At 43.5% G+C, this 15,078-nt stretch overlaps 2 protein-coding genes across 2 annotated transcripts; one reads left to right on the plus strand and one right to left on the minus strand.

Moving 5' to 3' along the window:
- Nucleotides 1–3,377: 3,377 nt before the first annotated feature.
- On the plus strand, nucleotides 3,378–6,526 carry LOC107036103. The gene is made up of 5 exons (XM_015253844.1): nucleotides 3,378–3,759; nucleotides 3,939–4,334; nucleotides 4,399–4,595; nucleotides 4,833–6,046; nucleotides 6,145–6,526. The coding sequence occupies exons 1-5, from the start codon at nucleotides 3,378–3,380 to the stop codon at nucleotides 6,524–6,526; spliced, it is 2,571 nt and encodes an 856-aa protein (XP_015109330.1).
- A 3,842-nt stretch (nucleotides 6,527–10,368) lies between these two features.
- On the minus strand, nucleotides 10,369–11,094 carry LOC107036104. The gene has a single exon (XM_015253845.1). The coding sequence runs from the start codon at nucleotides 11,092–11,094 to the stop codon at nucleotides 10,369–10,371; it is 726 nt and encodes a 241-aa protein (XP_015109331.1).
- Nucleotides 11,095–15,078: the final 3,984 nt, after the last annotated feature.

The following is a 15,078-nucleotide window of genomic DNA, read 5'->3' on the forward strand; positions in this document are numbered from 1 at the left end:
TCACGTCCTGAGCTAGTAATTTCAATTTGTTTACAAATATTATTGAAAAATGGAAGCGCTAGTGGCTTTTTTTTCTTATATACCGACTGATATTTTGTAACATTTAGATGAAATTTTGTAAATAGTTTTCATGTTTTTTCATGATGCATTCATAAAGGAATGATAATAAAGGACGGAAACCTGTGATAACTGGTTCGTCAGTAGTGCTACAGTCGGCAGAATGGGGGTCTAGGAGTGGTGGAAGAGAAGATTGCATTCATTAGATCCGGGAAATAATCCATCAACCTTTAATGTAGCAATTTTTTAAAAACTTCGCCTTCTTTTTTTTGTTTGTATTATTTAGTCTTTGATTATTCTCGATATATTGAAAATTGGATAGTCCTCATGGACAAAATATATTTTTTCAATCTGAAGGAAAACGAATGAAATTAATTAAAATGGTTCGAAAAATAATGATATAAAATAGAGTTGAAGGAAATAAGTATAATTGACCTTCTGAGTTGAATAAACGCTCCCAGGATTCCTTCGGATTAAGTTAGATTTGTCTAATGCCTTTTTTGTTACAAATGTAGTTGACATTTCTTTCAAATATATGGGAAATATAAAAATCTCAATATATCAAAAATCATCAAAAAGTAAAAAATTTTAAAAACCAAAGACAAAGAAGGTATTAAAAAGTTGATACATGAAATATTGAAGAACCATTTTTCTGGCCTAATGAATGGAATCCCCTCTTCCACCACTCCCTGACATTATCGTGGATTTTCCTTGCCTCCTTCTGCCACCTGAAGCGTAATACTGACGCATTACAGTCTTCATAGAAGGTTTTCCTCTGTTATTATCGTTTTTTCATGAATGCAGCATCCGAAAAAATGAAAGCTATGTACAAAATTTCAGCTAAATCTTAAAAGCTACCAATCAGTAGGAAAAACAGCTACTAATACTTTCATTTTTAATAACATTTATAAACTAATTGAAATTACTAGTTCAGGATGTCTCTAGACAAAAAAACGCCGAAAACAAACAATGTACAACTTATTGAGAGCTTCAAAAAAGCATTTTGAAGGACTTTTAAAATTTTTAAAATTTTTTCACAAATTATTAAAAAATTGACCGTTTCCTCACAATTTGCGAAAAAGGTCTTTTTAGAGGCTTTTTGTTACTGTTTTTCTTATACAGGGTGTCCCTGAAGTACATGCCGATCCGAAACCGGCAGGTTCACGGGGTGATTCTGAACAGAAAAGTCCTTTTCCAGTTTTTGATCAGAAGCACCCCTGAGAAGTTATTAGGGTGAGAAGGACAGCCAATGGCGCTAGAGCGTTCAGCTGCTGTACGTCCGTGGGGCTGTGCGCATCAGTATGCGTGATGCCCCTTCCACTGAGCAGGAGGCGGGATAGGGTTCCCCTTCCACTCGTGAGCGAGGAAGAAAACGAACGATACTTCTCTGTCGCTCTTATTATGTTTTTGGAGAGGATTACGAAAGAGAAAAAAAATGATTCTTTCCTCTCTCGCTTTGAGTAAACAATTAATAATTATTAATTGTTTACGGAATTCCCAGAGCTCTGATTTGGTTATTTTGGTGGAATTTTGCTGAAAAAAAATATTTTTGCAATTATCGCGTAAACAAATGGGTTTACAGCATTTTGCAAAAAAAAATTGTTTGAAACGCAACGAAAATTCCAGAACATTCTGGTCGACCATCGGCCTACTTCGAAAATCTCCGGGACCCTTCGAGTCATCAGTCATAAGTCACCGAAACACGCGCGAATCAGTTTAGGCTTAGCCTCTCACCGTATAAGTCTATCTCGAGCAAATCACCTGTAGACGCTGTATAGTATCCATTCGTATTTCAACGAGTTCACATCAACTAAGTAGTAGTCTCTCAACTAGTCCACAAGTATTAAGTAGAACTCAACGAGTAATTCAACGTGTAGTAATTCACCGAATAGTTATTAACGAGTATTAATTAACATTAGTAAGAGTTCATATCAAGAAGTCGATTCAGTCAATTAGCATTCAAAATTGAATACCTTTATGCAGTACATCACCTCTATTGGTTAAATTCAGTTTAAATTCTGTGACTTACCAAATTAACGTGCAAAGCCAATCATCAGTGAAATTAGACTCTCACCAGTGAACTTACATATTACCAAAGAGTGTACATAAATTTTGACAAAGTGGTTCGATTCCACAAAATAAAGTGTGATTTTTTAAATCCGGCTCATCACTAATTTTCCCAACCACATCTCCCTCCACATTTTCATCCCACATCCACCCTAAATCTAGTCATTCACCAAACAGATATTTTTTGTTGTAAATTAAAGTTACCACAAAAAAGGTCTTTTGACAAAATCCAATAAAATCCTTTGTTCAAAAGATAATTCACAATCAAACGATGACCTCAAAAATGGGAAGAGGTTTTCGATTTTCGTGAAATTTTGTTGAAAAAAATTGTTTTGGCAATTATCGCGTAAACAAATGGGTTCACCGCATTTTCCCAAAACAACTTGTTGGAAATGCAGCTTAAAATCTCCATATTAGCTTATTATCTCCATATCACATGGCCGAGTTAGTCGACCATCTCCGAAAATCTCCGTGACCCTTCGGGTCAACGGACACAGGTCAGCGCGGCACCCGGAAGAGTCATCAGTAGTGTTCAAGTATCGTCACGATAATGATCTAGTGTATTCAGTCAATCAGTATTCTAAATTTAATATTTTGTTCAGTACATCAACTTGTTGATTAATTTCAGTCTAAATTCAGTGACTCAACTAATTAACAGTGAAAGACAATCATCAATTTAATTAGATATTCAACAATTAAAACCCAAAGAGTGTAATCATTTTTACAAGTGGTTCGATCCCACATAAATATAGTGTGAATTTTTATAATCCGCCTAAAGTAATTTTCCCAACATCTGCCTCCACATTTTCATCCCACATCCACCCTAACCCTAGACATTCACCAAACAGTGGTCCTTCGAGCCGGATTGTGGGTGAAAAAGTGTGTGAAGTGCTTTGGAAAATCTAAGGGACGCCTCGTGTCGAATAAACTTTCGGGGTTCGCACGGGCAATTCAACGGAAAGTTCTAGAACATTCGCTTTGTTTACACCCGCAAGGGGACGGGGTAACAAAGGACACAGTGAGTGCCTCAGTATCGGAGATCGGAAAGAATCGGGAGTGACGAGTGCCGCCGAAGCCCACCAACACTTGGCCACGTGCGCCACGCAACAGGCGACTCACCAAAGTTCGGCGGTCGGTAATTCACCCAACTCTCAGCGGTCGGTAACTCACCCAACGCTCAGCAGTCGGTAACTTACCCAATTCTCAACAGCCGATAACTCACCTAAACCGACAACTTAGCATGGACACTCACCATGGCAGACGACACTAAGGTCAACGAACCCAAGGAAGAAACACAACAAACAATGAGCGATAGTGAGGAAATCGAGCAAGTCACACAAGAAGACGGACTGCCAGCAAAAAATGAAGCAGTTACAACGAAGCCAATCACCACTCCTGAGGAAATCAACAGTCCAAGTGGATCGTCAGGATCAAAAGAGCCTGCTCAACAAAAGTCAACGCCTGCAGCTTCAAAAACAGCACTCACAATGCAGCAGGAAGGTCAATTAAGACTATTAACATTCAAGGTAGAGACTCTGATGAAGATCTATCATGACCTTCCGCAGGACGTTGAAAGCGAAGAGGACCTCACCCTAGAGGAGTTAGACGGGCACAAAAGGATAATCGAGGCAGAATGTAAAGAATATTTTCAAATTTATGCCATTCTAGCCAAGTTTTTTCCCCCCGAGTGAGTACGTCACCGAGAGGATACATCAACGAGTCACCAGGACAAGACGACAAGCCTTGATGCTCATTGTTCGACTGAAGGGTCAACTTGCGTGCAAAGCTGTTATCAACGAAGGAAATCAACACAGCCACGAAGGAGTCAGCTCCACCAAAGAAAAGGAGCACCTATACAGCAGCAGCTCACCAGCAGGAGACTAAGGAGCCAGAAATACAACTTCCCAGGAACTGCTGTGCCTACTGTCAGGACAAGCATTTCATCGCATCCTGCCAGAGGTTCATTGAGCTCACCCCAGCTAAGAGAAACTACATCATTATCACCAAGGGGCTGGGCTTTAACTGCTTAGGGCCACACACGAAGGCCAAGTGCACGTCGGACAAGAAGTGCCACAAATGCAGCGGGTACCACCACACTCTCATCCATGGAGGGAGCTCATGGATGATGAGCCCGCCTCCAGCACGACGCACTCCAGCTGAGCCCGTCCAGACTGTCGAAACGTCCAGGCAGCAAGAGGATCACGAGAACAGTGAGTGAATGAATTCAACCTCAATAGCACACTCACCATCTCATTGATTATTCCTCAACATTAGAATCCAGTACATCACCACCAGTAGCAGTAAACTTCAACAAAAAAATGATCAATGAGAAAGCAGAGAACATCAACCACGAAAATCACCAAGGAGAAGCAGATCAACATTCAGTGCTGTTGGCAACAGCACGAGTAAAAGTAATATCAACGAGAGGATTCACGACAAAAGCCAGAGCACTCATCGACCAGGGTTCAGAGGTATCGTTCATCTCCGAACAATTAGTTAATCAACTGCATTTACAGAGAAGAGCATCAACAGTGGAGCTAGTGGGAATTGGTGGAATTAATTCAGGACACACCAGAGGAATAGTCTCACTCACTCTACAAGCGAGCCACGGGACTCATTAACTGCAACTCAACGCCCACATTCTAAAGAAGCTCACCGCAATAATTGCGTCATTTTCATGCTCATCAGCGAAGATTGGCTCACTTCAGAATCTTCAGCTAGCCGATCCCCATTATCTAAGGCCTGGACCAATCGACATCATACTAGGGGCTGACAACTATGGGCGAATTATCATGGATGAAGTTGAGTCAGATCAATCGAGAGTAGTTGGCCAACGCACAGAATTCGGTTGGATACTATCCGGACCAATCGAATGCACAAATTGTTCAATAAAGGTAACTCTATCAGCTGTACGAGAATCTTCGAATGAACAACTTCTAGAGCTTCTCCAGAAATTTTGGGTCCAGGAAGAACTGCCAAACGAGAGATCATCAATATCAGAGCTTTCACCAGATGAGCACGAGTGCGAGGTGCACTTTAGAGCAACTCATAGCAGAGACAACACCGGGCGATACATCGTGAGACTGCCCCTCAAAACTTTAGCAGCAGTGCTCGGAGAATCGAAATTCAAAGCAGCACGTCAACTCAAATCGATCGTGAGTCGACTCAACACAGATCAAGCATACTCCCAGTTGTACACAGAGTTCGTCAACGAGTACGCAGCACTGGGGCACATGAGAATAGCACCAGAGACTCCAGAACCCGTGCCAGCCTACTATCTTCCACATCACGGGTTACTGAGAGAGGAGGCTATCACAACGAAGCTGAGAGTCGTATTCAATGGCTCCAGCCCCAGTTCATCAGGTGTGTCACTTAACGATATACTGTATTCTGGTCAAAAATTGCAGAACGATGCCATGGTTATTCTGACTTGGATGAGGAGGCACAGGCTCGTGTTTGGCACGGATATTGTCAAGATGTTCCACCAGATACGAGTTCACCAAGATGACTGGGATCTTCAGAGAATCCTATGGATCGACGAGAATCAACAACCAGTCACCTACCAGTTAACGACAGTCACCTATGGACTAAATTGTTCTCCATGGTTGTCGCTACGTGTTCTTCAACAACTAGCAGAAGATGAAGGGCACCGCTTCCCAGCAGCAGTAGAGACACTCACCAGAGGTCGTTACGTTGACGACATTTACGGCGGTACAGAGACAGAAGACGGTCTCAAGGAGATCGCAATGCAAATACAAGGGCTTTGCCATGCAGGAGGCTTCTTTCTACAGAAGTGGAGCAGCAATTGTCCAGAGGCTCTGCATGAGTTGGGCCTATCAACTGAAGAAGAAATTATCCAGTTCGAGGAGTCAGTCACCAAGGTACTTGGATTGTGTTGGCATCAATACATCGACACATTCCGGTACAAATCAAAGGACTTCAATACGACGACAATCGCTAAGAGAGTAGTCTCTTTTGAAATAGCCCAGATCTTTAATGCACTGGGATTTATCGCACCAGTTGTCGTCCAGGGAAAGATTCTCCTACAAGATCTTTGGAGATGAAATTAAAATGGGATGATCCTCTTCCAGACGAGTATGTTCAACGCTGGAAGACATTCCGAGAGAATCTCAACCACCTAGACAGAGTAACTGTACCTAGATGGCTGAGAATTTTAACAGAGACACTCAACATCCAAATTCATGGATTTGCAGACGCTTCAACGGTAGCCCTGAGTGCAGTGGTGTATATTCGCACCAAAACCATCGACGACTGGACATCAACAGTGCTGGCATGCGCGAAGACGAAGGTAGCACCACTCAAGCGCATGACCATCCCTCGTCTAGAGCTCACAGCGGCTCTTCTACTGACTCAGCTAGTGNCCAACAACACTCACATTTGAGGAACTCAACAGTGTCGTGATCTAGATAAAGGCCTGTCTAAATTCAAGGCCAATCTGTCCCATGTCATATGACCCAGACGATCTCCAAATACTCACCCCAGGACACTTCCCGATAAGTGAGCCGTTTCAACTGATTCCAGGGCCATCAATCATCGACATGAACCCCAGCAAAATGCAGAGATGGAACCTTGTAACGCAGCTAACTCAACAATTCTGGTCCAGGTGGGCCAAAGAGTGCCTTCAACGTTATCAAGCAATCTATAAGTGGACACATCGAGAAGAGAACATCCAAGTTGGTGACATGGTGCTGATGATCGACGAAAATTATCCACCAGCACAATGGTCAATCGGACGAGTCATTGCGACACGCCCAGGAGCAGATGGGCTAACGAGAGTCGCAACTATAAGAACCGCAAAAGCAGAAGTACCAAGGCAGGCAGAGCCTGCCTGATAATGCCTGTTCTGATGTTTTGTGGATTGGATCACCAATCATACAAAACATCAGAACAATCTACACAGAGCTTGACAGATCAATCACCAAATTTGGCCTACTGCCATCAGATCCACCACCTCCAGAGCAACCTCCAGACGATAATGCAGAAGAAGCTCAACAGGACTAGAATCACCATTAATTCATCATCCCTGATGATGAATTGCCCCCGGGGTATTCGAAATGCAGCTTAAATCTCCATATTGGTCACGGTCAACTAACTCGGCCATCTCCGAAAATCTCCGTGACCCCTCGGGTCACCGGACACAGGTTAGCGCGGCACCCGAAAGAGTCAGTCACATCAGTTGTATTTCAGTATCGTCACGATAATGATAGTAGAGTCAGTCTATTACTATTCCAAATTTAATATCTTTGGTCAGTACATCACCTTGTTGATTAATTTCAGTCTAAATTCAGTTACTCAAAGAATTAAAAGTGAAAAGACAATTATCAGTGCAATTAGACATTCAACAGTGAAAATACCAAAGAGTGTAAATATAATTGATAATTAGTTCGATCCCACAGAAATAAAGTGTGATTTTTGAAATCCGGCTGAACGTAATTTTCCCAACATCTCCCTCCACATTTTCATCCCACATCCACCCTAACCCTAGACATTCACCAAATAGACATTGAAGTCCTTCCATCTTGATGCGTGGCTCCTGATCCAAGCTAGTGTTACTGAAGAGTCAGACGAGAGATAGGTGTTTACCTGGTCGAGTTGGAGCATTTGCTTCATTGATGCCACTAGCTGAGTCAGTAGAACAGCCGCTGTGAGCTCTAGACGAGGGATTGTTATGCGCTTGATTGATGCCACCTTCTTCTTCGCGCATGCTAGCACTGTTGATGTTGAGTCGTTGAGGATTTTGGTGCGAACATACACCACTGCACTCTGACTAAGTCGTTGAGATTCTCTCGGAATGTCTTCCAGCGTTGAACATACTCGTCTGGAAGAGGATCATCCCATTTTAATTTCGTCTCCAAAGATCTTGTAGGAGAATCTTTCCCTGGACGACAACTGGTGCGATAAATCCCAGTGCATTAAAGATCTGAGCTATTTCAAAAGAGACTACTCTCTTAGCGATTGTCGTCGTATTGAAGTCCTTTGATTTGTACCGGAATATGTCGATGTATTGATGCCAACACAATCCAAGTACCTTGGTGACTGACTCCTCGAACTGGATAATTTCTTCTTCAGTTGATAGGCCCAACTCATGCAGAGCCTCTGGACAATTGCTGCTCCACTTCTGTAGAGAGAAGCCTCCTGCAGGGCAAAGCCCTTGTATTTGCGTTGCGATCTCCTTGAGACCGTCTTCTGTCTCTGTACCGCCGTAAATGTCGTCAACGTAATGACCTCTGGTGAGTGTCTCTACTGCTGCTGGGAAGCGGTGCCCTTCATCTTCTGCTAGTTGTTGAAGAACTCGTAACGACAACCATGGAGAACAATTTAGTCCATAGATGACTGTCGTTAACTGGTAGATGATTGGTTGTTGATTCTCGTTGATCCACAGGATTCTCTGAAGATCCCAGTCATCTTGGTGAACTCGTATCTGGTGGAACATCTTGACAATATCGGTGCGAAACACGAGCCTGTGCCTCCTCATCCAAGTCAGGATAACCATGGCATCGTTCTGCAATTTTTCACGAGAATACAGTATATTGTTAAGTGACATACGTGATGAACTGAGGCTGGAGACAGTGAATACGACCTCCTCTCTCAGTAACCCGTGATGTGGAAGATATTAGGCTAGCACGGGTTCTGGAGTCTCTGGTGCTATTCTCATGTGCCCCAGTGCTGCGNGGTGCGAAACACGAGCCTGTGCCTCCTCATCCAAGTCAGGATAACCATGGCATCGTTCTGCAATTTTTCACGAGAATACAGTATATTGTTAAGTGACATACGTGATGAACTGAGGCTGGAGACAGTGAATACGACCTCCTCTCTCAGTAACCCGTGATGTGGAAGATATTAGGCTAGCACGGGTTCTGGAGTCTCTGGTGCTATTCTCATGTGCCCCAGTGCTGCGTACTCGTTGATGAACTCCATGTACAACTGGGAGTATGCTTGATCTGTGTTGAGTGGACTCACGATCGATTTGAGTTAACGAACTGCTTTAAATTTCGATTCTCCGAGCGCTGCTGCTGAAGTTTTGAGGTACATTCTCACGATGTATCGCCCGGTGTTGTCTCTGCTATGATTTGCATCTCGCACTCGTACTCATCTGGTGAAAGCTCTGACGTTGATGATCTCTCGTTTGGCAGTTCTTCCTGGACCCAAAATTTCTGGAGAAGCTCTAGAAGTTGTTCATTTCAAGATTCTCGTACAGCTGATAGAGATACCTCTATTGAACTATTTGTGCATTCGATTGGTCCGCATAGTATTCAACCGAATACTGTGGAATGGCCAACTACTCTCGATTGCTCTGACTTGACAACTTCATCCATGATGATCCGCCCATAGTTGTCAGCCCCTAGTATGATGTTGATTGGTCCAAGCCTTAGATAATGGGGATCCGCTAGCTGAAGATTCTGAAGTGAGCCGGTCCTCGCTGATGAGCATGAGAATGACGGAATTATTGCGGTGAGCTTCTCTAGAATGTGGGCGTTGAGTTGCAGTTGATGAGTCCCATGGCTCGCTTGTAGAATGACTGAAGCTATTCCTCTGGTATGTTCTGAATTAATTCCAATTCCCACTAGCTCCACTGTTGATACTCTTCTCTGTAAATGCAGTTAATTAACTAATTGTTTGGAGATAAACGATACCTCGGAACCCTGGTCGATGAGTGCTCTGGCTTTTGTCGTAAATCCTCTCGGAGATATTACTTTTACTCGTGCTATTGCCAACAGCACTGACTGTTGATCTGTTTCTCCTTGATGATTTTCGTGGTTGATGTTCTCTGCTTTCTCATTGATCATTTTGTTGTTGAAATTCACTGCTACTGGTGGTGATGTACTGGTTTCTAATGTTGAGGAACGATCAATGAGATGGTGAGTGTGCTATTGACGTTGAATTCATTCACTCACTGTTCCCGTGATCCTCTTGCTGCCTGGACGTTCCGGCAGTCTGGATGGGCTCAGCGGAGTGCGTCGGGCTGGAGGCGGGCTCATCCTCCATGAGCTCCCTCCATGGATGAGAGTGTGGTGCTACCTGCTGCATTTGTGGCACTTCTTGTTTGACGTGCACTTGGCCTTCGTGTGTGGCCCTAAACAGTTGAAGCACAGCCCCTTGGTGATAACGATGTCGTTTCTCTTAGCCGGGGTGAGCTCAATGAACCTCTGGCAGGATGCGATGAAATGCTTGTCCTGACAGTAGGCACAGCAGTTCCTGGGAAGTAGTAGCCTTTCTGGCTCCTTATTTTCCTGCTGGTGAGTTGCTGCTGTATAGGTGCTCCTTTTCTTTGGTGGAGCTGACTTCTTTGTGGCTGTGATGATTTCCTTCGTCGATAACAGCGTTTGCACCTGCGTTGGTCCCTCTGCCGCAGGCCTCGATGAATGCCACGAACTCCTTAACGCTCGGGAAGTCCTTGGATTCTCCCAGCTGTAGTTCCCACTGCTTGAGTGTCTCTGCATCAAGAGATCTCCTCAGTAAATGGGCTATTAGCTGTTCAGCGATGTTCTCCTTTGTTGACACCGTCACGTCTTGCAGTTGATCGAGGGTCTGCAATGCTGCTGCTCCATTGACGCTGAGGTTCTCTTCTGTCGCTTGTGTGATTTTCGGCAGCGTCAGGATTCTGTTAAACAGCGACTGAGCGACGAGCCTAGGGTCGTCGTACTTGCTGGTGAGTTTCTGCCAAGCCTTTTCATAGTTTTCGTCCTTGGCCTGGAAGGTTGAGAGGACAGCTGCTGCAGAACCTCTCAGGCATCCCTTTAGTCTCACCAATTTCTGTACTGGTGGAATTAACATTACTTGTCCCACCAGTGACATGAAAAGGTCACTGAACTCTTTCCATTCCTCCGGTTTCCCATCGAATGGCTTGATGTCAAGACGCTGTAGCTGATTTGCCTGGTTTTGATCCGTTGAGCTGCTAGTTGAATCCTCCTTCCTTGCCAGTTGACCCTTCAGCCGAGCAATGAGCATCAAGGCTCGTCGTCTTGTCCTGGTGGCTCGTTCATGTATTCTCTCGTTGACATACTCATGATCAGGGGGAAGAAACTCGGCTAGATTGGCATAAATTTGAAAATATTCTTTCCATTCTGCCTCGATTATCCCTTTGTGCGCCTCTATCACCTCTAGGGTGAGGTTTGTAACGTGACATTTTCGTATGGGGGTCAAAAATGCCTATTACCGTCGCTCTTCTTCCCCTTCATCCAGTTAAACTCAAAATGCAAAAAATCTATGGGCGCCAGGTAATTTCTAGTCGGAATTACCAAACCGGAGGAGTCTACAAAATCAATTCTAATTAATTCCAAAACCTCAAAAATTTACTCAAAAAGGGAGGAAACAAGATTTCTGGGGAAAGGTAACGATCCTTGGTTCGCTCAGTGTGCTAGGTTGTGGACAGAGGTGTGGATTTCAGGTGGAGACGGGTATTGTGTGGTCAAAACTAAAAAAAAAAAGAAGAAATCGACATTGTCCTTACGTATTTCACTATTGAAATTTGTAAAAATTATTAACTTACATGATTTTCTCTTCGCATTGATCTCACCAAAAAAAAAGGTTTATAACAATAACTGATTAAATGACAAATACTGGCTTGGAAATAATACTTTAAAGTTTACTATATAGTCCGAAAATAATACTTCGATTAACTCGACCACAGGTGAGGTCATCAAATCCCTCCCACAATACTATAAAAAAAAATTATCGATTAATCCCGAAATACTCGAGAATGTCGAGAAATGAAGGGAAAGGTATGTGAATCCCCGTGAGAGTGAGAGAGCGAGAAAATGAAATCACCACTGCACGCATAGTGTACGGCGGACGGAAATAAAAATTAGCTGAAACTAAACTCGCCGTAGCGGAAAATCGGTAGAGTCAATTTTCAAAAACTCAAAGCCAATTTGCTCGGGAAGATCTCGCGAAGCCCATGAAACTAAAATTATAATTTTGGGATCATTGGGAACCTCTCCGGATTAATTTACCTCCGGAGGGAATTTTAAACGACGAAACACTTACGGGAAGCCAGATCCACCACTCGTCGGCGCGTCAGCGGGGAGCCGCTAGGGAAAAACCTCTACGCCATTTTTACGTAGGATGAGCTCGAGATACTCCTCGCCATAGGAGCGAGGGAGAAGGAAATAGCCCACGTCGGAAATCGTCAGATTTCGACTGGGAAAAGACGCAGGAATTCCAATACTGAACAAACCCACTCGCTGAACCCAAAAATCATATCAAAAGATGATAGGGATAAACCGGAAGTCGCGAGAACTCTTTACCGACCCGATTTGGGTGGAATCGCCGATCCAAAAATCGGGAGGACACACGGATAGAAAACCGGGATAAGGGATAATGCCCAAAAACAAACAAAAAATGCCAGATCAGAACCACTAAGTACCACAAAAGGGGGTGATCCACCACTGCACGTGGCTGAGGCCGCGCGAGGGATACCGCCATAACGGGGAAAACGACGCCATCCGGAAATGACTCGAAATTAGGGGAAAAATTCCAGAAAACTCACTGTTTTTTTTATGTTTAACGGTCCTTGTTCCTTTCCGGACCATCCTGAACCCCTGCAACTTCCCAATAATCACAAAATAATCCAGATTACGCAGTTGCGTTTGTGTGGGCACACAGAAGTTCACACGGGACTACTTATTGAGGACGGTCGACGCGGAACTGATTTCGGAGGTCAGTGCTGCGGCACACCGGGCCCTCGGGACTTCCGACCAACTACGGTGAGCGCTCATTGGTGGAGATAGTTTCTCCTCAAAGTCGTAACATCTGAGGGAGCCACCAAATAAATTCGGGGATTTTCGAATGCGTAAATTCAAATAAAAGCAAATTAATTCCTAACAATTATTTTTATAGCGGATGGAGGCTCGATCGATCCTAAAAATTTAAGATGCGTCTCACGAATCAAATCTCCGGGATTCACGAGGCAAAATTAATAATTAATTACGGATAGTTATTTCACAAAAAAAATAGAATAAACGTTTCCCCCCGAAACTCCAAGGCAACCTGGCAATTCACCGGGATTAAGGGTTGCGCTTACCCCAAGTGAACTTCCAACAAAACTAAAAAAAAAGACCCATTTTACCCCGTAATACCCAACTAAAATTCTGGAGCGCTAATATTTCAATTAATCCTATATGATTTCCGCGAGAGTTATAAAAGGGTTATTTCCACAAAAAGACCGGATGACTCTAAATATTCCTCTACAGCCTTCTTCTCGATCAAATTATGGGCTCTCAAAAATTATTTATCGATCATGAACTAATCAACAATTACCACACCGGAGTGGGAAAATGCTAAACCGAAAATGCTCTATCAGAATGGGAAAACGAAACTCAAAAATTCTCCATTGGAATAGGAAAACTAAACTCAAAAATTCTCCATCGGAATGGGAAAACTAAACTCAAAAATTCTCCATTGGAATGGGAAAACTAAACTCAAAAATTCTCCATCGGAATGGGAAATTTATACTCAAAACTCCACCGGAGTGGGAAAACAAAAATCTCCCTCTCTCTCACCCTAATGAATTGGTCACGGATAGACTTTTCCTGTCGTGGGGGTAGTTGTGTTCAGGTCTCGGTGGTGTTCCTAACGGACATCCCCACATGTTCGTTACAGGTCCTCTTCGCTTTCCACGTCCTGCGGGAGGTCATGCTAGATCTCCATCAGAGTCTCTACCTTGAATGTGAATAGTCTTAATTGACCTTCCTGCTACATGGTGAGTGCTATTTTTGAAGCGGCAGGCGTTGACTTTTGTTGAGCGGGCTCTTTTGATCCTGACGATCCACTTGGACTGTTGATTTGTTCAGGAGTGTTGATCGGCTTAGTTATAACTGCCTCATTTCTTGCTGGCAGTCCCTCTTCTTGGGTGACTTGCGCAATTCCCTCACTATCGCTCTCTGGTTGTTGAGTTTCTTCTTTGGATTCGTTAACCTTAGTGTCGTCTGCCATGGTGATTGTCCGTGCTAAGTTGTCAGTTTAGGTGAGTTATCGGCTGTTGAGAGTTGGGTGAGTTACCGACTGCCGAGAGTTGGGTGAGTTACCGACTGCCGAGAGTTGGGTGAGTTACCGGCTGCCGAACTTTGGTGAGTCACCTGTTACGTGGCGCACGTGGCCAAGCATTGGTGGGCTTCGGCGACACTCGTCACTCCCGAGCTTTCCCGATTTCCGACACTGATACACTCACTATGTCCTTTGTCACCCTGTTGCCCTTGCGGGTGTAAACAAAGCGAATATTCTAGAACTGTCCGTTGATTTGCCCGTGCGAACCCCAAAAGTTTGTTCGACACGAGGCGTTCCTTGAATTTTCCACAGCACTTTACAAACGTTTTCACCCATTATCCGACTCGATGGACCACTGTTTGGTGAATGTCTAGGGTTAGGGTGGATGTGGGATGAAAATGTGGAGGGAGATGTTGGGAAAATTACGTTTAACCGGATTTAAAAAATCACACTTTATTTCTGTGGGATCGAACCACTTGTCAATTATATTTACACTCTTTGCTATTTTCACTGTTGAATGTCTAATTGCACTGACAATTGTCTTCTCACCTTTAATTCGTTGAGTCACTGAATTTAGACTGAAGTTAATCAAGGTGATGTACTGAACAAAGATATTAAATTTGGAATACTAATAGACTGACTCTACTATCATTACCGTGACGATACTGAAACACAACTGATGTGACTGACTCTTCCGGGTGCCGCGCTAACCCGTATCCGTTGACCCGAGGGGTCACGGAGATTTTCGGAGATGGCCGAGTTAGTTGACCGTGACCGATATGGAGATTTAAGCTGCATTTCGAACAACGTCTTATGATGAAATAACCTAAATTGAGTAGTTTATTAAATAATTACAAAAATGTAATTAACATTATAATGTAATTATTTGATAAACTATTGGGTTTACGTTATTACACCATAAAACTTTTTTTGTAGAAAATTTGATTT

The sequence above is a fragment of the Diachasma alloeum genome, unplaced genomic scaffold (assembly GCF_001412515.2).
Source record: "Diachasma alloeum isolate Michigan unplaced genomic scaffold, Dall2.0 Dall_scaffold_00205, whole genome shotgun sequence".
Lineage (NCBI taxonomy): Eukaryota > Metazoa > Arthropoda > Insecta > Hymenoptera > Braconidae > Diachasma > Diachasma alloeum.

Coding starts and splice junctions, on each gene's coding strand:
- LOC107036104 (XM_015253845.1), bottom strand. CDS start 11,094: ATGCTCATTGCTCGGCTGAAGGGTCAACTGGCAAGGAAGGAGGATTCA.